The following is a 24,825-nucleotide window of genomic DNA, read 5'->3' as shown; positions in this document are numbered from 1 at the left end:
TTGGGCATTCTGCTGCCTGTGCAATACAGTTATTCTTTAGGACGTTGTCTGCATGTGCTGGTAGTTCCTTTCAGCAAGACCGTGCACCTGGTGAGAGATTGTTGATATTGAGCTCTGTCCCCATTTGACCCCAAGTCGTTGAAATGGTCTGTTTCCTGGAGGCTGACGTGTTATTTCCACGCAGCCATTAGCAGCCCAGTAAACAGAAAGACTCTGTTGGAGTTGGAGGAGTTCGACCATTTCAACAGTGGCCCGGATTTTATGTTTAGGTTAATGTTTAGGTTTAAATGCTTCTGAGTAAGTTAAATAAAATTAAATAAAAAAGCTAGCAAAGCATAACAATACATATACAGCTGTGATATGAAGCTAGGTACATATACAGCTGTGATATAAAGTAAGCAAAGTGTAGCAGTGCATATACAGCTGTGATATATAGCTACTGTATCTGATCCGTGGCGTCCCCCTCCTGTCTCCTCAGGGCGTGGCCGTGATCTGCGACACCATCGAGGACTGCTGGGACCACGACCCAGAGGCTCGCCTCACCGCCCACTGCGTGGCCGAGCGGCTCGCAGAGGTCGAGGACGAGATCAAGAAGATCTCCAGTCGCAGCTCCTCGGCGGAGAAGATCCCAGAGGAGCTGAAGGTCCCGTCTGAGGAGGAGGAGCTGATGGCGGAGGAGGTGAAGATCACAGAGACACAGGACGTCACCCCTGTGGACTGTTCGGTCAGCGACGAGAAGTGAGACGAGTGCTCCATCCAAAGTGTCTCTTGCGAATGTCAACGACACTTCAGGTCAATGTCCACGGTGGGGAAGTAACACCAGACTCCAGCCAAATGCCGGCATATATTTAGGCTGGACAGTCCGTCTGACAGTCTTTCTGTTGTTTCAGCCACTTCTTGCAGGGAGCCAAGCATTATTTGGGGAGGGGGGGGGGGTCCTTTTTTTCTCCTTCCTATTCTAAGAATCAACCTGGATGGTTAAAATAATGGGAATCGCCAGCCTTGTTACTGAGTGTATTGTGAGATTAACCCTTTCAGGTGTGCAAGTCTCACGTGAGGTGAAGATTCTTCTGACGCGAGAAGAAGTTAATTTTGCAAAGACGTTACTTGCACTGATGTGGAAGTAAACAGCTACCGGAGAGCGGACCAGGACCAGAGTTCTAAACGTCTCATTCACTAGAATAGAATCCTGGTCCCACGGCCGTGTCCGTTGGAATGCGGAATTTCCGCACCGTTATCAAGGAAATGTTGTCAATGTCTAGACCTTATTTTTCCAAAGACCTTGAAACTCTAGTTCCATACTAGGATAGGTGTCCTGTGTATGTGGGAGGAGTTACCTGGGCGTGGTCTCGTGGTGGGTTAGGGTGTGGTCCCTCTGAGTGCCCCTTGTAAAATACTACCAATTGTGGCTTGATTGTCCTTCAGCTGTGACTTGTTAAATGACATATTGAACATGTCATTTTAGGCTAGCTTTTTAGGCAGAAGACAAATGCCAGCAGTGTCTGGTGCAAAGTTCCCTGTGTGTCTTGATATTTAGAATTTGTTGTAATTTTTCTCAATGTTATTAAGTTGTTAAAGGAAAACTCCAACATTTTGGGAAATTAGCTTATTTGCCATCTACCCTGGAGTTAGACAAGAAGATACATACATTTTTTCTTCTCTGTGCATGCAGTAGAAGTAGGAAGACACGCACCGTTAGCCTAGCTTAGCGTCAGTCACTGGAAGTAGGTTCCTCCATTAGCCTAGTTCCCAACCTCTTCCTACTCCTACTGCATGCACAGAGAAGAAAAAGGTATGCATCTTCTTGTCTAACTCCAGGGTTCCCAAAATGTTGGAGTGTTAAGATACATACCTTTTTCTTCTCTGTGCATGCAGTAGGAGTAGGAAGACGCGCACCGTTAGCCTAGCTTAGAGTCAGTCACTGGAATTAAGTTCCTCCATTAGCCTAGTTCCCAACGTCTTCCTACTCCTACTGCATGCACAGAGAAGAAAAAGGTATTTATCTTCTTGTCTAACTCCAGGGTAGATGGCAAATAAGCTAATTTCCCAAAATGTTGGAGTGTTCCTTTAAGCATTTGTCAACCAAAGCAACATGTCCCAGATAGCGGCAAGATAACCAGCTAGCTTGTGCTTATCAGCGGGCCCTACCTACCCAGCGGGCCTGACCTACCCAGTGCTAACATGCTGTTCCAAGGCATCTGAAGGACTGGTCCACCTATCGCAATAAGTGCCTGGCAAAGAAAAACCCTAACAAGATGTTGGGGTCTTTTTTTCTTTTTACTGCAGTCGGACTCTTATCTGTGGACTCCTCCACGTCAATGACGTCAAGGTATAACCTCCACTTTGACGAGCAAAGAGCCAAAAGCCAAACAGCCTTAAGTAAACTGGAAGCTTCCAAAGACGTTGGTAATTGTTTTGTATGTATACAGTATTCACAGGCGGGTCTCTCTCCGTTCAAAAGGGAGACCGCACAAGGAAATATATTGCGTAGAACTTCCGACCAACACCTCAATGAACGAGTAGCAAACAACCAAAAATAGAAATCTGCCTTTAACACTTTCAGTGCCGGCCGTGTTTTCCTTTTTACCCCCTTGAATGCCGCCACCCACTTCAATGATAGCGTTAAAAACGCATAATCTATGTTTTAAATTATGGCTATGTGTCTAATCTGCCCGTCGCTTATCAATGACTTGTTTGCAGTCAACATTGTCGAAACGGATTGTTTTTTAATCGGTTCATATCCTTTTTATAGCATTTCGAAAAGCTATCGTTTTCTCGAAAATTTCCGGAAAATAGAAAGATTCCGTCATAAACGGCATTTATTGGAATATTCTCGAATACACTAGACACGTTGTCATTTGTCGGCCTATTTATGAATAGTTTTCAAATAAACGCTAGATTATCGATAGTATATAGATAGTATACTTATGCACGCTATAGAAGCGAGCTGAGAAATCGATTCTCTTATTTCCTCAACAGCACACACACACACATATACACATACGGGACACGCTGTTATCTCAGTGAAAATAGCTCCGATTATCCTAAAACTGGTAACATAGACTCCTTACCTTAGATCAGATGTTCTCCAAAAAGATTATTCCAATTCCTGATCGCCATTCCAAATATCGATCACGTTTATTGATTGATTATTGGCTGCTGTAAATATATATTCCAGGCTGCTTTCCATCTCGCGATCACTTCCCTCTTCATCAGATCCCTCGCCAGCATAGTGGAGCCAGTAGGCTCCCCCCCCACAGATCCACCAGTCTAATCGAATGGCCTGCAGTTACACAGGGATAGACGATAGGGGGCGGTATTTTCCCATCGGAGCTCCTAGAGGGGCTGCTGTACCAACGGGAGACTCGGTTGATGAAATATGAATTCAGATCGCTAATAAAAAAATAAACGACAATTTGCGTTGTCAGCACTCAACAGGGGGCATGAAATAACGACATAACACGTCGCTGGCACTCAAAGTGTTAAGAAGCGCTGGGGCGCCGTTAGTCGTTGAAGCTAAAAATGTTTTGGTTAAAGTTATATGGTGAATAGCTATTTTTGGAAACCAAACTCCTTTAAATAAACACCTGATGGAAAGTTTTACATTATATCAGAACCAAAGACATTTGATTTGCACTTTATGTCAGATACATATTGTGCATAACATAGTTTTTTTTTTTTACGTCGACATATTCTAACTGTGGGTGGGTTTGGGTTAATGAGAGATTTTGCCTAATAGTGCCTTTGTTTTTGTGTGATGACTTTGAGCCAAAATGTAAGACGTTCCCATGACACTAGTGATGCTGTGGGGCCTTCCTCCTCAGCACCATCCAGACGTTGCCATGACATTAGTGATGCTGTGGGGCCTTCCTCCTCAGCACCATCCAGACGTTGCCATGACATTAGTGATGCTGTGGGGCCTTCCTCCTCAGCACCATCCAGACGTTGCCATGACATTAGTGATGCTGTGGGGCCTTCCTCCTCAGCACCATCCAGACGTTGCCATGACATTAGTGATGCTGTGGGGCCTTCCTCCTCAGCACCATCCAGACGTTGCCATGACATTAGTGATGCTGTGGGGCCTTCCTCCTCAGCACCATCCAGACGTTGCCATGACATTAGTGATGCTGTGGGGCCTTCCTCCTCAGCACCATCCAAAGGAATGTTTTTCTGTGTTTTGTGTGTGCGTGCATGTGTGTGTATCTGTGTAGTCGTGTGTGTGTGGGGGGGGGGAGAGTTAGTGTGCGTGTGTCTAGATGCATGTTTTTGTCTGTGTGTGAGTGATCTTTTTACATAGCAATAGTTTTAACTTGTTTGCCAAATAAACAAGCACAATGTAAATAATGCAATACCTGTACATAAGAGAAACGTCAACCGAAAGGGAAAGTAATCCTACTACTTATATGTTTTAATGCAGAACAAATACATATTTTACAAAGGAGTATTTTTTTGTACAATGTCCACAGCTCCCCTGACTCTACTTTAAGGTGTTTGAGGCGGAAATAGACTCTGATGAGGAAACGTCAGCACACACAATGGATCCATGCAATATCCATATTTAACGTTCATATCATTTTCATATTTATTGCTTTTTGAGTTTTTGGTCTATAATACAACCTGCATCAAAGCTTACAAAAAGCTAGATACCCCAAATTAATATGAATACTGTACAAGTATATTCAAATATATATATGTATTCAATATATATATTTATATATTGAAAAAATAAACAAGTGTGCAAAGGTGTTCTCTCTTCAGAGATATATCCCCCCCCCCCCCTCTTTTTGTCTATATCATCAATACAAAAATGTGGATTATACCAAAGGACTTTTACCCTGCCATGTATATGTGTAATATGTAAAATATTGTAAATCTTTCATGAATAAATATTTCTGTATTGTCTACTAAACATTGGCATTATATTCTGATTCTGGTTGATCTTGGCTTACTTCTTTTTCTTGAAACTTGGTTTCTGTGAGACTGTTCTCTGTATACAATCCTGTATCCCAGCTGACCTGATAATAGATAAAACAGTATATTCTATCATAACCAGATGAGGTTATCAATGCCCACATCCACAGCGTTCCTCAGTTGGACAAACATCAGGTAAGTAAATAAGTAAGTAAGTAAACTGTATTTGTATAGCACCATTCACAGATAAAATCACAAAGTGCTTCACAGAAGTAAAACCTATAACAGTTACATAGAGATAAATGCACTACACATAAAACAATTCTGACACAACGTAAGCATAGGCATAACATAAGTAAATTAAATAACTAACTATGAGTGCAACATAAATGTCACTCGTAAAAACAAAACAACAATTATAAATAAATAATCAAAGTATAAAACCAGGAATTAATTAAAATGTATTAAAAGCCTGTCTGAATAAAACATTTTCAATGAATGAATGAAAACTTTATTTAAGAGATTGCAGAATGGGTACAATACAGTACGGCTCAATACACACAATTGAGGGGACATGTACTGCTATTCCTAGCACTATTTGGGCAACTTTACACAATTCCTGTGAGTGTATTGAAGACATCTGTATGTTTTTTTTCAAAAAAATGCATTGTTTTATATTTCTAATCAAGTACTCAAAACCATCATTTTTCAGCTTCAAGATTTCAGGCTGTTATGGCCTGGCTCCGCCCATAAGCACTTTGAGTGACAGTCAGTCCACACAGTCTGCGGCTGGTAGAGAGAGAGAGAGAGAGAGAAAAAAGACAGGCCGTTCTTTTTTTCTCTGCCTCTCGTGCTGCGCGGCAGCTTGTGGGGGGGGGGCCTCCCTTCCTCCCTCTCTCTTCCTTTTTTTCTTTCTATCACTCTATCAATCACAGGTGTGTGTGGCGCGGCAGGTCCCCCCCCCCAAAGTGCTCCTGAATGCTCTCTATCTCTCTCTCTCTCTCTCTCTCCCTCCAGAGTGCACGCAGAGTATGAGGAAGTAGGGCTGGGCGATATGGCCTAAATATGATATCACGATATTTTCTGACCTTTCGGCGATACACGATACACATCACGATGTTTTTCTTTTTTTCCCCAAACAATTCATTATGAGGCTTACCAAGACAGTATTTGAGTTTGCAAGCTAACATTAAAGACTAAATAAAATACCCATGCATTTAGCATTTTTATATTATATATTAGATTTAGATTATTGGATTATTAGATTATATATTGCATATATTTAGCAATGAGATATTATATGATTTAGATATGAAATATGATTAATTGAAAATGGGGGACCCTGATGTAAACAAGACGAAAGACTTTCTCTGGTCTGCATCCCCTTAACAATTGTATGTATTGAGCTGTACTGTACCCATTCTGCAATATGTTAATAAAGTTTTAAATCAATCAATCAATCAATAAATAGCATTTTAGCATTTTTATGAAACTACTGTATATTTGTATGTCTCTAAATGTTTTGATTAATTGAGGACCCTTATGTAAAAAAGCCGAAAGTCTTTTTCTGGTCTTCATCCCCCAGTCCACTGTTGTTGTATTGAGCTGTACTGTATTGTACCCATTCTGCAATCGTTAATAACGTTTGCATTCATTCGATCATTCAGCCGGCAACAGCATAATTTTGATTGACAGTCGAGTCTGCCAATTACGTCACACCGATTGAACCCGCCCTGCTGTTCTTAGCACCAATCGGCAAGCTCTATGCGTTTTTTACTTCCGCAATTGATTTTGACGAGAGCTGAGCTCAGCTCAACGACAACAACAGCTCCCTGCGGCAGACGAGTGATTACCAGCGCACCGCAGCATGACTAAACAAGCCATAATGATTTTATTGCAACGAATGTTATAATAAAAGCCTTTCCATACATCTGTTTGATTGAAAACTTTATTAACAGACCGCAGAATGGGCATGCACAACTCCGCACGGGCTGAGATATGAACAGTAACGCTTGCTATCTATGTCGTCATCGGACGTTGCTATGTTTGGGTAAATACGCTAATGTTATTGAACGTGTAACTAACTATATAACGTTAATGCCACAAAACGAATGCCTTTGTTAATAATAATTAGTAACTTTGATGCAGTAGTGTGTGTGGGGGCGGCGTTGTTCAAAAGTTTGAACGGGTGTGGACCAGATTGACGCGACACAATCCTCTTGGGCAAAACATCACGATATCCACAATACGTTAAAAAAGTGTATCGTTAATGAACTGTACCCGATATTTATATAATATCGTCATATCGCCCAGCCCTATGAGGAAGTGGTTTCCACTCGCTGTGTACAGTCAGTCTATTTAGATTGTGGGCGGGCATTAGCTATAACCACAGAGCCAATCACATCACTGTCTGCTACCCAGAGCCTGAGTAACGTCATTCAGGCCTTCAAATCAGGATGGCCTAATTTACTGGAGAAGGAAATGATCTGAGCTGAATCAGAGCAATCCGCCAATATGGTATTTAGACACTAAAACACATTGATACGAACTCCTATTACTATAATACAATGCTAGAGACTGAAAAATGACATTTATAGTACATGTCCCCTTTAAGGGGATGCAGACCAGAGAAAGACGTTTGTCTTGTTTACATCAGGGTCCCCCATTTTCAATTCATAGTGACATTTATGACATACATGACATGACATTTATGGCATAGGGACATACATGACATACAGGTATATAGTACTGTTACATTTGTGACATATACAATATGCAAATATACAGTACTGTTACCCATAGATCCTGACAGGGTATATACATATGATGGGGAGGGGACTGTACATTAGGAGGGGGTGGGTGGGTGGGTGGGAGAGAAGTATACATACGGTGGGGAGGAGACTGACTATTAGGAGGGGGTGGATTCAATGCATTCAACATTCATGCATTCAACTGTTCCTTAAAAGTGGATAGGGAGTCAAGTGAACGCATAGAAAGGAGGAGGGTGTTCCAAAGGGTAGGGGCCATGAATTGGAAGGACCGGTCACCTTTGGCTATTAAGATTTTGGTGGGAGGACCTAAATGCACGACTGGGGGAGTAGGGATGCAGTAAATAAAAAATGTACACAGGCTTTAAAAGTTAAAACAAGAATTTTTAAATGGACACGATAATTAATGGGTAGCCAATGTAGAGTGGATACAATGGGGGTGATGTGGGCACACCTACTTGTCCCAGTTAAAAGCCTTGCCGCTGCATTTTGAATGATTTGCAAGCGGTTTAGCACAGATTTATCCAGACAGGTACAAATTTTATTGCAATAGTCCCGGCGTGATGAAATAAAAGCATGGATGATCATTTCCATTTCAGCTCTAGAAACAACAAATCTTAATTTGGCAATGTTTCTGAGCTGATAAAAACATGACCGTGTGAGCTGGTTGACATGGCTTTTAAAAGACGAGAGAGTCATAAAAAAGTCCCTCACATGAGGTTTGACACACTGACCTAGAGGTCCAATACGATGTTTTATAATGGGGATGATGTGGTTGGGAGCAATAATGAGGGCTTCTGTCTTACTTGCATTAAGCTGAAGGAAATGATCAGCCATCCAGCTCTTGATGGCATCGATGCATTCATTAATAATGCAAAAACAATTACACTCACTGGGCTTAAAAGAACAATACAATTGGATGCCATCCGCATAAAATTTATAAAATATGCCATTAAAATGTTTAATAATCTGGTTTAGGGGAAACATATATCGGGAGAACAGCATTGGCCCCAGCACAGAACCTTGCGGAACCCCACAGGACAGTTGGGTAGAGTCAGACATAAACTGACCCACTGACACACAAAAGCTTCTATCAGCTAGGTAAGATGAGAACCATCTCAGTGCTGACCCAGAGATCCCAAACACATCATTGAGCCTACGCATCATAACCACATGATCAACCGTGTCAAAGGCTGCGATGAGGTCCAATAGAACTAATAAGGTGTGTTTACCATCACCTGCAGCCATTACAATGTCATTGGTAACCTTATGAAGGGCTGTTTCGGTGGAATGACATTTCTGAAAGCCTGATTGGAATGGGTCATGCAGATTATGGGTTTCTAGAACCATGAGAAGCTGCTCAGCTACAATCTTCTCCAGCACCTTGGACAGCAGAGGTAGCTTGGAGATTGGTCTATAATTCTCAGGAAGAGAGGGGTCTAGGTTAGCCTTTTTTAAAAGAGGTTGAACTATGGCATGTTTAAAATGGCTAGGGACAGAACCTGATGCCAGAGAGCGGTTAATTATTGACAAAATTGTGGGACCAATTGAGTCAAGGACCTCTCAAATCAGGGATGAAGGAACAGCATCAAGGGGATTAGAAGAGGGTTTAGTTTTGTACAGCACTATCTACCTGCAGAAGTTCTCCGATGACTCCTCCATCGTCAGCTACATTGTGGATGATGATGAGGCTGAATACAGGGCCCTGGTGGAGAGCTTCGTACACATACATGACATCATGACATTTATGGCATAGGGACATACATGACATACAGGTATATAGTACTGTTACATTTGTGACATATACGATATGCAAATATACAGTACTGTTACCCATAGATCCTGACAGAGAGTATATACATATGATGGGGATGAGACTGTACATTAGGAGGGGGTGGGTGGGTGGGAGAGAAATATACATACGGTGGGGAGAGAATATACGGTGGGGAGGAGACTGTCTATTAGGAGGGGGTGGGGGGGTTTGGACATTTACGTGGCCAGTTTAGAATTGCAGCCTCCCGTAGGTGCTCTTTAAGAGCGGTTTTGAATGTGGGTATAGGGATTCACATTCCTTTACAGCTGTGGGTAGGGCGTTCCACATTGATGTGGCATAACTGCTAAACGTGTTTAGTCCCTTGTTTGAGCCGAATCTGGGTTTAACATGATTTGTTGAGCTTCCTCTGGTGTTGTGGTCGTGGTATTCACTGACCTTTGGGAAGTATTTTGACATGTATATGGGTACCTTAGTTGTGTAGTGTATCTTGTAGACCAGGCCCATTGCAAGTTGCTGTACTCTGTCGTCTACTCTAAGCCATCCTAGGTAGTCAAAGTGGGCAGGGGTGAGGTGGGTTCTAGGAGTAAGGTCAAGTAGTAGTCTGACCAGTTTGTTTTGTGATGTTTGTAATCTTGTTTTTAGCGCCTTTGAGGTGTTTTGGTACCATGAGGTGCAAGCATAGTCGTAGTACCCTTGAATGAGTCTTCAGGGTCTTCTTGTTTACCAGAGAGGAGATCCGGTACAAGAATCTAGTTTGTTGGTTGACTTTTTTTTATTACCCTGGATGCCATTTGGATGTCACAGGAAAGATTTGCCTCTAGGATGGAACCTAGGTATGTAATTTCATCTTTCCTTGTGACAATATTGTCACCCACTGTAACCGAGAAGCCGTCGGTCTTGCTGAGTTTGTTATTTGATCCGAAGAGAATGGACTCTGTTTTACCCAGGTGTAATGATAGTTTGTTATCAGCGAGCCAGTTGCAGATTTTGCCTAGTTCCGAGCTGAGGGTTTTTTCAACCTGTAACTTGTTCTTCTCAGAGATCAGCAGGGCTGAGTCGTCCGCGAACAAGAACAAGTTGCAGTCACAAACTGATGACATGTCATTTGCATAAATTAGAAACAGTAGCGGTCCTAGTATGCTTCCTTGTGGAACATCACAGCTCACTGGGAAGGGGGGAGGATAGGGTACCGTTTACCTCCACCATCTGTTCTCTCACCTCAAGGTAGGATTGCATCCAGCTCACTGATAAACTATCAAAAGTTTAAACCAATTGCTTTTAGCTTGTCAATCAGAATGGAGTGATTGACAGTGTCGAAGGCCTTTTGTAGGTCCAGCATGACCATGCTGCAGTATTTGCCCGCGTCCACCACCAGACCAGCTGGTGGTAGACTATCAGAGAGGCAGGGGAGGAGGTAAAGATGGTGGAGTCCTACAAGTTCCTCTGAGTTCACCTGAACAATAAACTGGACTGGTCGGACAACACTGAGGCCCTCTACAGGAAGGGACAGAGTAGGCTGTTCTTTCTGAGGAGACTCAGGTCGTTCGACGTGTGCAACCGACTGCTGCTATCTTTACCCTACGAGAAGCTAGCCAGAATGAAGAGCACATTCAGCCTAAGACTCATCCCCCCCGGCCCCCGACACACCACAAACTGGGTCGGTCCTTTATACCGGCAGCCATCAGGCTCTACAACAAAGGGCTTGGACGGCAGGCTCTGCTGCCAGAACTATCAAGTTCAAGTTTCTTTATTAGTTGTCATACAGAAGTACAGAATACTTTTATACAAAATGTTTCTTTCTGTTTCGCTCCAGAGACTGTGCTAGGCAAAAATAGATAATAAAATAATTATAGCAAGTATAAAATAGAAGTCAAGTACGTAGACAAAAATGTTCAGTATATACATATATACAATGCTCTATGTAGAGTAGAAGTAACTGAGTTACCATACAATATACTATACAGTGCAAAGCAGAAGTGGGATGAGGTACAATTTAGGTACAATATAATTTACAGTAAGGTGTAATGAGGTATGGGTTTTAGTGCAAATTCTTTACCGATAAATATAAAGTGTGCTTAGGTGTACTAAAGTGGTTATAGTGGGTTCTGCAGTGAGTTGTATGTTTAAAGTGAGTGTGTGCGTGTGGATGTGTGTGCTGTGAGTGCATTTGATGGTTGTTACATAGTGTTATTGTTCGTTGAGCATCCTGATGGCCTGGGGATAGAAGCTTCTTCTGAGTCTCTCTGTACTTGCCATGAGACTCCTGTATCGCTTGCCTGACCGCATCAATTCAAAGAGGCAGTTGTTTGGGTGGCTCGAGTCTTTGATAATTCTCTTAGCCTTGCCCATGCACCGCTTGTTGTAAATGCCCTGGAGAGTGGGAAGCCCCCCTCCAATTGTGCGTTCGGCTGAGCGGGCCACTCTCTGTAGTCTGCTACGGTCTTGTGCGGTGCTATTCCCAAACCAGGAGGTGATATTACAAGATACAAGAGTTTTATTTGTCACGGCATATAGGTATACAGTGAAATGCGGGGGGTCTTGCCCGCAACAATGTGCATAATACAATAGTAATAATATATAATAAGAATCCAACCAATAGAGCGACATTGTGCAATAAACAAGTAAACAAAGTAGGCCATATCGGTATCTGTACATGAGTTATTTACAGAGCATGGTAGGACATGCTAGGTCCTGTGGTAGTGCAGTACACCGTTAGCTACGGATGAGGCACTGGATCTTTATGTACACTGCTATACAATGCTATGTTATACAATCTCAAGTTATACTATACTATTATTAAAGTGACCTTTCCTTCTGTAAAGTGTCCATAAGTGTGAGCGTGTGCAGCATGAGTGTGTGTGTGCTCATGTTAAAGTGGCTGCTAGTGTGTGAGCATGTACAGTCTGTATGTTGTGTGTGTGCTCATGTGTGCTTGTGCGTGGAGAGTTCAGTGTTCAAGGCTCTGATGGCCTGGGTGAAGAAGCTGAGCCGAAGTCTCTCTGTCCTCGTTACTGGTGTTCGCAGGCGTTTGCCTGACCGCAGCAGCATGAACAGGCTGTTGTTGGGGTGGTGAGGGTCTTTCATTATCCCGCAGGCTCTGGATTTGCACCTCTTGTTGTATAGGACCTGCAGGGTTGGTAGTGCAATACCCGTGGTACGCTCGGCTGAGCGCACCACTCTCTGTAGGGCCTTCTTGTCCTGTGCCGTGCTGTTGCCATACCAGGCAGTGATGTTTCCAGTCAAGATGCTCTCTACAGCTCCGGAGTAGAAGGACTGGAGTATCTTCCCAGATACTCTGAACTTCCTTAACTGTCTCAGGTGGTAGAGGCACTGCTTCGCCTTTTTTACGACTGAGTCTATGTGTGTTGTCCATGTCAGGTCCTCTGAGATGTGGACCCCCTGGTACTTGAAGCTGCTCACCCTGTCCACGGTAGCCCTGTTTATCTTCAGTGGTGTGTGTGTCTCCTGCTGTCTCCTCCTAAAATCCACGATCAGCTCCTTGGTTTTACCAATGTTCAGGAGCAGGCTGTTGTCCTGGCACCAGCGTTCCAGTACCTCAACCTCCTCCCGGTAGGCCTTCTCGTCGTTGTCCGAGATCAGCCCCACCACCACTGTGTCGTCCACAAACTTCACAATGGAGTTGGAGCTGAACTTGGCCACACAGTCGTGTGTGTATGGTGAGTACAGCAGGGGGCTCAGAACACAGCCCTGGGGGGACCCGATGCTCAGGGTGATGGTGTTGGAGGTCTGACCCCCCACCCTGACCGCCTGGGGCCTTTCGCTCAGAAAGTCCAGTATCCAGGCGCTCAGAGCGGAGCTCAGACCCAGCTCGATCAATTTGTCCACCAGTCTGGTGGGGACTATGGTGTTGAACGCTGAGCTGTAGTCAATGAACAACAGTCTCACATAGCCCCCCTTCTGGTGGTCCAGGTGAGAGAGGGTGCTGTGCAGTACTTGGAAGAACGCATCATCAGTGGACCTGTTTGGCCTGTATGCAAATTGCATAGGGTACATATCACTGGGGAGGGAGGCACAGATGTGATCCTTGACCAGCCTCTCGAAACATTTCATGGCCACAGAGGTGAGTGCCACCGGTCTGTAGTCATTGAGACCTGTTGGGGAGGGTTTCTTTGGTACAGGGATGATGGTAGACATCTTGAAGCAGGCAGGGACCACTGACTCCGCCAGGGATCGATTAAATATGGCGGTGAACACAGGGGCTAGCTGGTTAGCACAGGACTTACTGTAAGTATGCGTCATTGCCAGTCAGTATGCTCTCTATTGTGCATGAGTAGAAGATCTTAAGGATCTTCTGACTGACTTGGAACTTCCTTAGGCGTCTGAGGAAGTAGAGGCGTTGCTGTGCCTTCTTCACAACATTGTCAATGTGTGAGGTCCATGTCAAGTCCTCGGATATGTGGACTCCGAGGTACTTAAAACTGTTCACTCTCTCAACCGGTGCCACGTCGATGCTGAGGGGGCTGTAGTCCCTGACCCCTGACCTCCTAAAGTCCACAATCATCTCCTTTGTTTTGCTGACGTTCAGGGAGAGGCTGTTCTCTTGACACCATCCCGCTAGAACCTTGGCCTCCTCCAGGTAGGCCCTCTCGTCATTTGCAGAGATCAGGCCCACCACTACTGTGTCGTCAGCAAATTTGATGATTGTGTTGTTGTTCCGCTGTGCCACACAGTCATGTGTGTACAGGGAGTAGAGGAGGGGACTCAGAACACAGCCCTGGGGGGCCCCTATGTTGAGAGTGATGGATGAGGAGGTGCAGTTGCCTGCTCTCACCACCTGGGGTCTGCCCATCAGGAAGTCCAAGACCCACTGGCAGAGGTCATAGTTCAAGCCCAGGTCCCTGAGCTTGGCTATGAGTTTGGAGGGGACTATGGTATTGAATGCTGAGCTGTAGTCGATGAACAGCATTCTCACGGACGGATTTGTCTACCCAGGGCTTTTGGTTTGGGTAAACTCTAATTGTGGTAGTCACTGTCAGAACTCGGGACTTGAGAACTAGAGACTCACATCACCTTACTGACTCTTGTATTTTGCACTAGAGACTCATATCACTGGACTCTCATCACTTTGTCTATCTTGTGTTTGTACTTTTTTTTATATTATAAAGTGTACCTATAGCGTATATAGATACTGGACTGTATAGGACTGTGAAGCTATGTATCCCCCACCCTGTACCCCCCCCCCCCCCCCCATGCTGCTTTGACACCCGAATTTCACCAAGGGGATTAATAAAGGATCATCTTATCTTACTCTTTATAGGGCAGTGTAGTGGTTACGTCATTGCCGTTTTTCGTGTTCCACCCTCTGTCCAATGCAATGTATTTCCCCATTGCCCATTTCTAAATCGTCTCGTTTAAAACAAATAAAGCATTAACATTTGCATGGTGTACCTTTCTGTGCTTATTCATTCACAATCTATAGCTCAACATGAAAATATTCGCAATTAATCATAAAAAAAATATCGCCACATTGTATTTCAACCAAAAATGCTTAAACAATAATGTTAGTGATAGAAGGGAACTCATTTTGTGCAAAAATGTAATGCTTTTCAATTTCCATGCGGCAGAATTGTTACAATAGCCTATAATCCATTTTCCCAATGATAAATCCCTATGTAACGGAGGTACCGCGTGTCTATCCACAGTCACGATGGACAGTGTAGTGAAGTGACTGTGGACGTTAAGCGGTACTGCAAGTAAACTCACTCCCCAGAGGCGTCCAGACCCATTACCAAGAAGTGAATTCACCTCTTGGTCTAGTGGTCTGTGATGCCGCCTGTGGCGTGGGAGACCGGGGTTCAACTCCCACTCAGGGCGATCCCTTAACAGGGGTCGAATCGAAACACAACGCAGAGCAATACGACACCGGTTACACCTATATGGGTGGAACAACCAGTGACGTCAGACTACACCTCCCTATAGAAACCTGCTCTAAGGTGACTGGAGAGAAGGAGTCTAGCAGCGTGAGAGGAGGAGAGACAGTGGTAGAAAGGCTGGCAGAGAGGGGTGATGGGCAGATGCCTGCTCTAACACCACTGACCTTATCCACAAAATACTTTAAAAAGTTATTAGTCAATATAAGAAAATACAGGTACACGTGGAGGCACAGGAGCAACAATAGTATTGATTGTCTCGAGCTGAGCAAAACCTGGAGTGTTTTTAGTTATGGATTATTATTAATATTCTTATTATTATATCAAATTGAAGGATATGTGAATATGAATTGAAAGCAGATTATTATGAGTCGTTATTGTGGAATGTTATGATTTATCTGTGTGGCCTGCAAAAGGGAATGCTTGCCCAGTGTTGGCCTATTCTGGGGAAATGGATTCGCCTCAGTTGTGTATTGTGGGCTGTGGTTCACCTGACTTGCCTGAACGGCACTGTCACTCTAGGTGGACCAGTCACTGCGCAGCTGAGGTGAATGAATGAATGAATGAATGAATGAATTTCATTCATTTATTTAACAGATTGCAGAATGGGTACAATACAGTACGGCTCAATACACAATTGTTAAGGGGATGCAGACCAGAGAAAGACGTTTGTCTTGTTTACATCAGGATCCCCCATTTTCAATTCATCTTGGTATTCCAATAGATAATATAATGAGTATTTTATTGTACGCTGATGATATTGTTCTGTTTGCAGAAAATGAAGCAAATTTACAAAACATGTTGAATATTATGAGTTCTTGGTGCATGAAATGGAGACTTGCGATTAACAGTGAAAAAACACAGATTATGCACTTCAGGAAACAGCATGAACAGCAGAGTAGCCATACATTTCAATTTGGACCAACGCCCCTGATTTACACACATTCTTATGAATATCTTGGTTTCACCTTTAATGAGTACATGAGCTTCATAGAAGGAAGGAAAATAATGTCTGAGTCAGCAGGAAGGGCGCTAGGGGGTGTGTTGAGTAAAATGAAAGTGTGCACTGACCTTGGGTTTTCAACATTTACACAATTATTTGATTCAATGGTGGGTTCTGTTTTATTTTATGCTGCTGGAGTATGGGGTTTTGATGATGCACCTGAATGTAATGCTATCCAGAACCGGGCCATAAGATACTTTTTATGAGTCCATAAATACACACAAAAAAGGGGCTATAGAAGGGGACATGGGGTGGGACTCTTGCTTGGTCAAGCAAAAAGGTGAAATGGTGAGGTTATGGAACCGCCTGGTCCAGCTGCCAAATGGCAGGGTGACAAAAAAGATTTTTAATTGGGACAGAGCACACGGTCATCCCTGGTCAAGAGAGATGTCCATGATTTTTTCTTCTACTGACTTGAGTATGATTTTTATGAACAATCTGCAGTGTAAGGTTCACATAATTAAAACAAAATTATCAACAATGCATCAGGATAAGTGGAAGGTGGAGATTTAGAAAAAACCTAAACTTAGAAAATATGTCGCAATTAAAAATGAGTATTTTACTGAACCTTATGTAATGTTAAACTTAAAGAGAAGACGGAGGTCTCTGTGTGCCCAGTTGAGGTCTGGCACCCTGCCATTGGCTGTGGAAGTGGGTAGATTCCAGGGTAAACCTGAGGAGGCGCGGTTGTGTGTTCTGTGTGATCTGGGAGTGGTGGAGGATGAATATCATTTTGTTTTTTATTGCCCTTTGTACACCGCTTTGAGAAGGGCTTTATTTGAGAAAATTCCAATTGTAAATCCGGATTTGTTTTGGCAGTCTGAGAGTTGTATGTTGAGTTGTTTTTTTGTGGAGGACATCTTCGGTTTTGCAGGATTTTTGGAGAAGGCATGGCACTTGAGACAAAACACACTGTATCCTATATGATTGTATTTGAATTCCTCTTGTTTCTTTGTTTATTTACATTGCGTACAGCTTGTGTTATATTACGTTTTATTGTATTTTCTTGTATTTTCTTATTCTTGTGGCCATCTTGGTCTATATGTCATTTGTTAAGTAATTGGTAAAGTATATTATTATATACTTATTGTTCTATTTCATTCTGGCTCCGCTCAGCGTCAGTCTGCACGCACTTCACTTCGTGCACGAGCACTGAATAAAAAATTCCACAATGTACCTTTACATCCCAACATTCGTCTGGCCACACCCCTATCCGCTTACCTTCATAAGCAGGTGTGTGGTCACCTACTCGCCTCCTTCTTCACTTTCACCACAAGGAAGTGCCTTCGGTAGATCCCACACTTGACGAGGTTGTTAGCTGAAGAAAGTTGAGACGTGTTTAAATTTTTTCTTGCTTTTTTCTTCTCTCATATATTTCGAAAGAAAAAAGCTAAGTCATAATGTCTACTTCGGAGGGTCACGCTCGCAACGCCACTCTTCACCAGCGGTTCTCCATCGCCGCCTCTGTCGTGCGTCTTGGAGCGGGGTTGAGGCCTCTCTTGTGGTCGGCAGCCACGCCCGGTAGGCGTCCGATGGGTAGTTTGCCTCTCCAAGGAGCTGGTGCACCAGTGCCGTCTCCTGTGCGATGGCCTGGTTCCGGCTCTGGTTCCTCTGCTTCCGGGGAGTCATCCGCTGTTGGGCGGCCGGCTCCTTTGGTTGCGGGGGATTTGAGACGCAAACTTTTTGATGGTGGCTTGCAGACGCGAACGGCCTGGTTTTGGTGAGTTGCTGGAGCCGGATGAGGATGCGTCTGTCTCTACATGGCCGATGGAAACAGAGGACTACATGATAGAGGCGGACGGGTTCTTGTTTGAAGGCCCGGTGGAGACATGTCTCCCGCCCGTCCAGGTAACACTGGAGGGGGGTGAGATGTCTCCTTGGGGTTCCTCGTCCGCGGATGTTGGGTTAGAACCTCCGACTCGGCGGCGGGATGCCCTGCTCTCAGCCACATCAGAATGTGGCTCCTTGACCAGTAGTCTGCTGCATGTGAGGGACGCGGGCTCGGAGGAGGAAAGTATGCAGGGGGAACTGCGTGCTTTGTTCCCCGAGCTCATGGCGGCGGCGGCAGTCGCAAACGGCGTGCCGCTGCCGCAGCCACTGCCTGTTCCTGTCCCTGACGATCTCATACAGTAGGCATCTATGGCAACGTCGCCCGGTGAGAGGGGTGGACGTTGTCTACCCATTTTTCCCCTCAATGGCGGCCTACGTCCGTCAGGGCCAGGTGGTCTCCCACATCATGGGCCTTACTCCCGCCTACGTGCAAGTCACGCGGGTGGCGGGTTTGGTAGACGGCATGAAGGAGGGCGTGCCACGGCTTGATAGGCCGATGGCGGCGCTCCTTTGTCCTGAGGTGGTGTGGGAGCCGTTACGGAAGCTGGTTCCCCAAGGGAAATCGGCGAGGCGGTTGGAATTTTGGAGCGACCAGTCATTTATCACCGGAACACAATCTCTAGCTGCCACTTCTAACATCACGCAGCTGGCGAGATTCATGTCCGGGATATTGACGGGCGGCACGGAGCTGACTGGTTTACAGCATGGTCAGCTCACCCAGTCGGCAGGAGCCATCCTGCATCTGATTCAGCCGCAGGCTATAGCCGCTGGGAAAGTGCGCGCCCTGGCCACTCTGATCCAGCGCCACCTTTGGCTGGAGCAGGCGCGTGTGCCGGAGAAGAAGAGGACTCCCCTTCTGACGGCACCCCTCTCTGAGGCTGGACTATTCGGGTCGGCACTGCAGCTGATGACCTCAACCTGCAGGGAGATGCAGGAGGAGCGCTCCGTGCTCCAGCCTCATTTCCCCCCGCCCGATGTTGCCGGTGGAGTCAGACGGCCGCCGCGTCGCCGAGGTTCCTCCGCCGTGGCCGCCGCTGCTACCACCGCCACTGCTGGACCTTCGGCGAAGAAGGCCAGGAGGAGAGAGGGCGCCTCCGCCACTGCAGCCGGCCCATCTACGCCCGGAGGTGACGGTAGGGATCGTCGAGACCAGCCGCCGATCGTTTACCGTCCCTCCGGGGCTCCACGGGGTGGAAAGCCCCGAGCGGCTCGTGGCAGGCGTCGCTAACTTCATTGACTTTTTCCCTCTGTGGTCCCCCCCCTGTTCTCTTCCCGGCCCCTCTATGATTTTTGTTTGAAAATAAAGAGTCCCTCCTAAAGGGGGACTGTATTTTTTGTTAACAAACTGTGTGTTTATTCACCAAACATATGATGGGGATGCAACGTGTGAATCTTTCGCTAGTATGGGTTTGATAGGAGGGCTAGACGTTACTTTCATGTTAGAGGTTAGTTGTGTGCTCTGTTGCTTAAACAGTGATATTGAGCTGCAACACTATTGTGTTGGTTTGCAGTAATGCTCGTATGAAAACGTACCGCGGCTCAGCCGCTCTCTCTCTCTATCAGATTTGTCTGTGTCTTACAACATAGATACGGGTGTCGGGTTCACACACACACAACTTGGCCTTGCTATAAACAGATATGTTCACAGATATGTCTGTGGCTAGCGTGCATTGGATTAGCTTGCGCTATTCATTGGCATTGCTACTGAAGGTATCATATGGCTGTTGTTGTTGTCATATGTGAGGGTTGGGCTTGCAAGGGGGTACCGGATAAACCCCTCCTTCCCTCTTCTGATTGGTCAGTGGGTTACTGGGACTCTCTTTTCATTCGGTCAGGGTCAAGCTGTTAGGCAGCTTGGCACGGGGGGGGGGGGGGGGGGAGGGTTTCCCAGACTCCGCACCTATCACAGGCGATTGAGTCTTGGGTTTCCCCCCGTCATAGCAAACGTCACTAGGCACATTTCTATTGGACGACGGCTTCCGTGAGTTTAGACCCGTATGTAGGGTCTGTTGTTGTCAAGCTGTCGGGGCAGAGCGTAGGAACTTACTGTTCTACTACGCTCGATATACGTGTAACTTGAGTCGGTTGGTCACATGACTCAATGTTACCGTGACTTTTCAATCTACGACTCACGTGGGAAGTCTCTCTGAGGAGTTCCATCTCTCTGTGGTGAGGGTGGTGGGATGTAAAGATGTAAACAATTTTTACCCTCGGCTGCGTCACGTGGGATTCATGTCAGTCGGTGTTTCTTTCTTTTTTAATAAAAAAAGAGTGGAGAATATGAAGCACGACAATCTTCTTGTCGTTCTCCCAGGCGCCTTGAAGGATCAATGTGGGGTCTGGTTAGACTGTCCATTGATATGTTTTGGGTCCCGACGCATACATAGTGCTGGCTCGGGGTGTTCTGTTAAGAATCATGCAGGAGGCTAGTACGCCTTGGTTGCTTGTTATTAAAACAGCGTTTTTATAGGGCAACTGGGATGGGAGATTTTTTTCCTCTTCCGAGAGCCTGTTACTGGGTCTCGATGGATTCTCGTTCATATCTGGGGGATGTTAACGGAATAGATCAGAACATAGGTAGAGGGGTCTCACGCCCTTGGGGTGGGCCACTGAGCGCGGTATAAATAGGACCGTCTGGGTGGCGCCCTCTTTTCATGTTTTAGATCAACACGCATACCTGCCCCCTCTCCTGGAGTGGGCATGTCGGCGTGGTTAGGGCACAGGACTGGTTCTGGTCGCGCTGGTCCAGGTCAGTTAACCCGTTGTCCGCCGGGGATGCGGATCTACTGTTCTGGTACCTTGAGGGACTTGTGCTTTTTTCGGGGGGAAAAATGCCAGGTCGGCCCGGGTGTCACGGGGTTAGGCGTTATGGAGACCCTTGTTGGGTACACGTTGTACCTGGCACTATTATAAGGGGCTGGTTCTCCTTTCTTTCGCTCCTCTCTCACGCATGGCGAAGAGGGGGCTGTTGGGGTGGTCTTATGGACCTCCTCTGGTAACCCTGTGTGCTTCCCGAGCCGCCGGGCCCGGTCCGAAGTAATGTTTCGTTGAAACCGTAGGCCTGGGATAACCCTTTTTTCTTGGGGGTTATAGGAACAACCACTGTATGTGGTACCAAGAGGGTGGTTGATTCCCTGGTGTGTTGGAGCAGAGTCAACTCCCGGGTTACCCGGTTGAGTGTGCCCCTGCACGTTCATGACGTCTGCCAATCGTGTCAGCCTTCTCTGCCTCGACCCCTCTGGGTGGGGGTTTTTGATGGAGGCTTTGTCATGGTGTGCAACAATGCCAGCATACGCTCCTTCCGCCGGGGGGGCTGTTTTCAGTTGACCCCTTTGGCGCCTGTCTCGTCCGCAGTGCTCCAGGCTCGGGTCTACAGCCTGCTGCCTGGTTTCCCCGGTGCGCTGCCTGCTTACGTTGGTTAACTTTTTGAAAGCTTTACGGCCATGCTGTGTTGCAGGGTCAGTGTGCCAGGCAGTGTACTAATGGGGGGAAAGGGCCCGCTCTTGGAGGGGCCCTGTCCGAATACGCTGGCGATGTGGGGGGCGGTGTCACTAAGTGACCACCTGGTGGGGTCTTGATGCCTGGCGTCATTGACCTCTCCGGGCCCCCCTTTTTCCAGGGGATCCAGTCCCTTCAGTGGGTCTGGGTCTTCCTTCGCGCTCCGCTGCTACGGCTTTGCCACGGGGTTGAGTTTGCTCTTGACCCCGTGATTTTTGGGGCAGTAACGAGGGTTGTTCCTTCCGTTCGTTCCCTGGTGGCATGCGGGTTGTGCGTGTGCGTAGTCGTGGGGTCAAGCCACGATCTGCTCACCCTGTGCGTTGAGTTGCTTGAGTTCCTCTTCGCACGGTCGGATCCGTCTCCCTCCCGTCCTCCAATAGGGAGGGTATCCTCCATTAGGGAGGGTCGGGGGGCTCGGTCCTCCCCGGTCTGATGGTTGTGGGGGGCCTCAGCGGGGTACATTTGTCGAGCTTCTGGCTTCCGCTCAGCTCCTCTTGTGCAGACTGACGATGAGCGGAGCCAGAATGAAATAGAACGTAAGTGTTACAAAGGATCAGATTAAACCGAATATATATATTTATTTATTGATATATATTGCATAGTATTTGTATATCGTTTTGATATCCCTTGTATATTCCTTGTACATATACACGGAATATCCCTTTAGCCCAGACCATAATATTTCATTCTCCTATTGGACAGCGGTCCACCGGCGCCAGGGACCAGCCTCCAGAGTCAGGTTCAAAGTCACCGTCAAGACATGTCTGGACATGCCCGGCCTTGCCCAGGGATACGCGACAGAAATGAGATTGGCACTAGTTTGTTCACCGTGCATATAAATACGGCGCAGGTGAATACAGAAGCACTTAGTCTTAGTCTTACTTAGTCAGAAGTCAAGAGTTACCCAATAAGTTGAAGCCTCACCCACGATACAACGTGCGGTGAAGTATGGCCTGTTTGGCCCCAGAATAGAGCATTGAGACCGCGTGCGAATTAATAACTGAATTGTCAGAGTTTGGCGCTATACCGTCGAGTGCGACATATTTCTATTAAGTCAATAATAGTCTATTTGTGTATAGTGTATCGTGCGGCTAAAGTTCTACAGTGACCAGCATCCCCAACGCTTCCTCGTATTAGCTAGAGTTCTTATCCAGGCTGGGCTGCTTTCATGGCGCTTTCACCCGAGGAGACCTAGACGAGAACCGTGTGGACATGTACACTGGATTAATCTACCCGACGACTACATAGCCCTTTGCGGCTGGAATATATTTGCTTTGGTCCTGTGATTTATGGAGCGGAGAATCGCCGACGCCTGCACGTGTTGGATTTACCCCGCGAGGAGCCAAGTCGAGTCGGCGCCTCAGAGAGCCTGAGGCCGGCTAGCTTTCTTCACTGTGGAGCTACAGTCTATGGAGAACAGCTGTATTCGTCTGTGGATCAAGAGGCTATTGCACCGTCTCCTGTACTTGGAGTCTCCTTAGTCATCGTTGACCAGACTCTCTACTACCGACAGATCTTCTACCCCTGCTGGCTTACAACCAGGGGGACCCTTCCAGTATCTCCCGCTATATATTACTAGTGTACCATAGATATAATTCCCTAAGATTCAGGTTGTATAATTACCTCCTGCGTAACCAGAGAATGGACATTCATTGTTGATTTGCCTACGCACATTCCTTTGCCTTACAAGTGCACTCAAAGTATAATAGAGAAGTATTATGTACCTTTTGCTGCAATAAATACTTAAAGACAACTTTGTGTAGAACCGGTTCATTGTGGGAAGTGTTCATTATATTTATATATCATGCCAGTAATTAAAGTACATAAAGCGGTAGTGGTTTAATGATACCATACTTATCAATACAGTCAGGGAATTGTACCCCTCAGTTACAGTAAGGTTATAACCAAGTTCTATGAATTCTGGTGACGCTCAGCGTCAGGATCTCACCTTGTGGTGAAAGTTTGGGAAGGAGGCGAGTAGGTGACCACACACCTGCTTATGAAGGTAAGCGGATAGGGGTGTGGCCAGACGAATGTTGGGATGTAAAGGTACATTGTGGATTTTTTTATTCAGTGCTCGTGCACGAAGTGAAGTGCGTGCAGACTGACGCTGAGCGTCACCAGAATTCATAGAACTTGGTTATATACATAACCTTACGTTATGTGTCTTGTAAGCCCATATGGGCTGGGCATACACCTGTATGTAAGACACGAAAATAAAAAACATCAAATCAAATCAAATCATAGTGATAGGTGGTAGGTCGTATAAATGAGTTTTGTCAATCACCTGGGTGGGGGTAGAATGGGAAAGGCACACAGTTTTCTGACCGCTTTGGTCCCAGCTTTATTGTTATTTGATTTTTCTAAATAAATCGGATATCTGTGGTATCGGAACAGAACTCAAAGTGTGGAGACTATTTTTGGATTTAGAAAGTGCTTACAGAATACCTCCCGACTGCCTCGAGAAGCGGACCCAGGCAGAGGCCGCTACAAACCCTTGAGTTTCCCTTGTTGGATGAGATTAGATTAGCAAAATATGCAAATACTCACTGCTCTCTTCATGCTGGTCTCCTCCCCCCTCCTCCTCCTCATCCTCCTCCTCCCTCCTCCTCCTCCCTCCTCATTCTAGGAATACTAGAGGAAGTGAACCGCCCCGGTCTGGACTGACCACATAATAAAATAGGAGAAAATAAGAGGAAAAAATAAACATGTAATGTCTATTTCACACTATTCAGGGTTAGAAGAGAGAGGGAGAGAGGAGAGAGAGAGAGAGAGAGAGAGAGAGAGAGAGAGAGAGAGAGCGAGCGAGCGAGAGAGGCAGGGAGAGGGGGAGAGAGAGTGGGTGAGACAGAGAGAGAGAGAGAGAGAGAGAGATAGATAGAGAGGCAGGGAGAGGGGGAGAGAGGGAGGGAGAGAGTGGGTGAGACAGAGAGAGAGAGAGAGACAGACAGAGGGATGGAGAGAGAGAGGCAGAGAGGGAGGGAGAGAGAGAGAGAGGCAGAAAGAGAGAGAGGCAGAGAGAGGGAGGGAGAGAGAGGGAGGGAGAGAGAGGCAGGGAGAGGCGGAGAGGGAGGGAGAGAGTGGGTGAGACAGAGAGAGAGACAGAGAGAGAGGCAGAGAGGGAGGGAGAGAGAGGCAGAAAGAGAGAGA

General features: G+C 46.0%; 1 protein-coding gene across 1 annotated transcript in view; it reads left to right on the top strand.

Annotated features, from left to right (window-relative positions):
• LOC311224265 (TGF-beta receptor type-2-like) overlaps positions 1 to 4,868 on the top strand; it is a 119,984-nt gene extending 115,116 nt beyond the window's left edge. Inside the window, exon 9 of the mRNA XM_084309177.1 lies at positions 479 to 4,868. Within this exon, the coding sequence (XP_084165303.1) occupies positions 479 to 742 (264 nt within the window). The 3' untranslated portion in view covers positions 743 to 4,868. The remainder of the gene's footprint in view (positions 1 to 478) is intronic.
• Positions 4,869 to 24,825: the final 19,957 nt, after the last annotated feature.

This window comes from Notolepis coatsorum, assembly GCF_963971535.1.
Source record: "Notolepis coatsorum genome assembly, chromosome: 2".
NCBI classification, from domain to species: domain Eukaryota; kingdom Metazoa; phylum Chordata; class Actinopteri; order Aulopiformes; family Paralepididae; genus Notolepis; species Notolepis coatsorum.
Note: the sequence above shows the minus strand (reverse complement) of the source record. Positions and strands in the feature narration are given on the sequence as shown.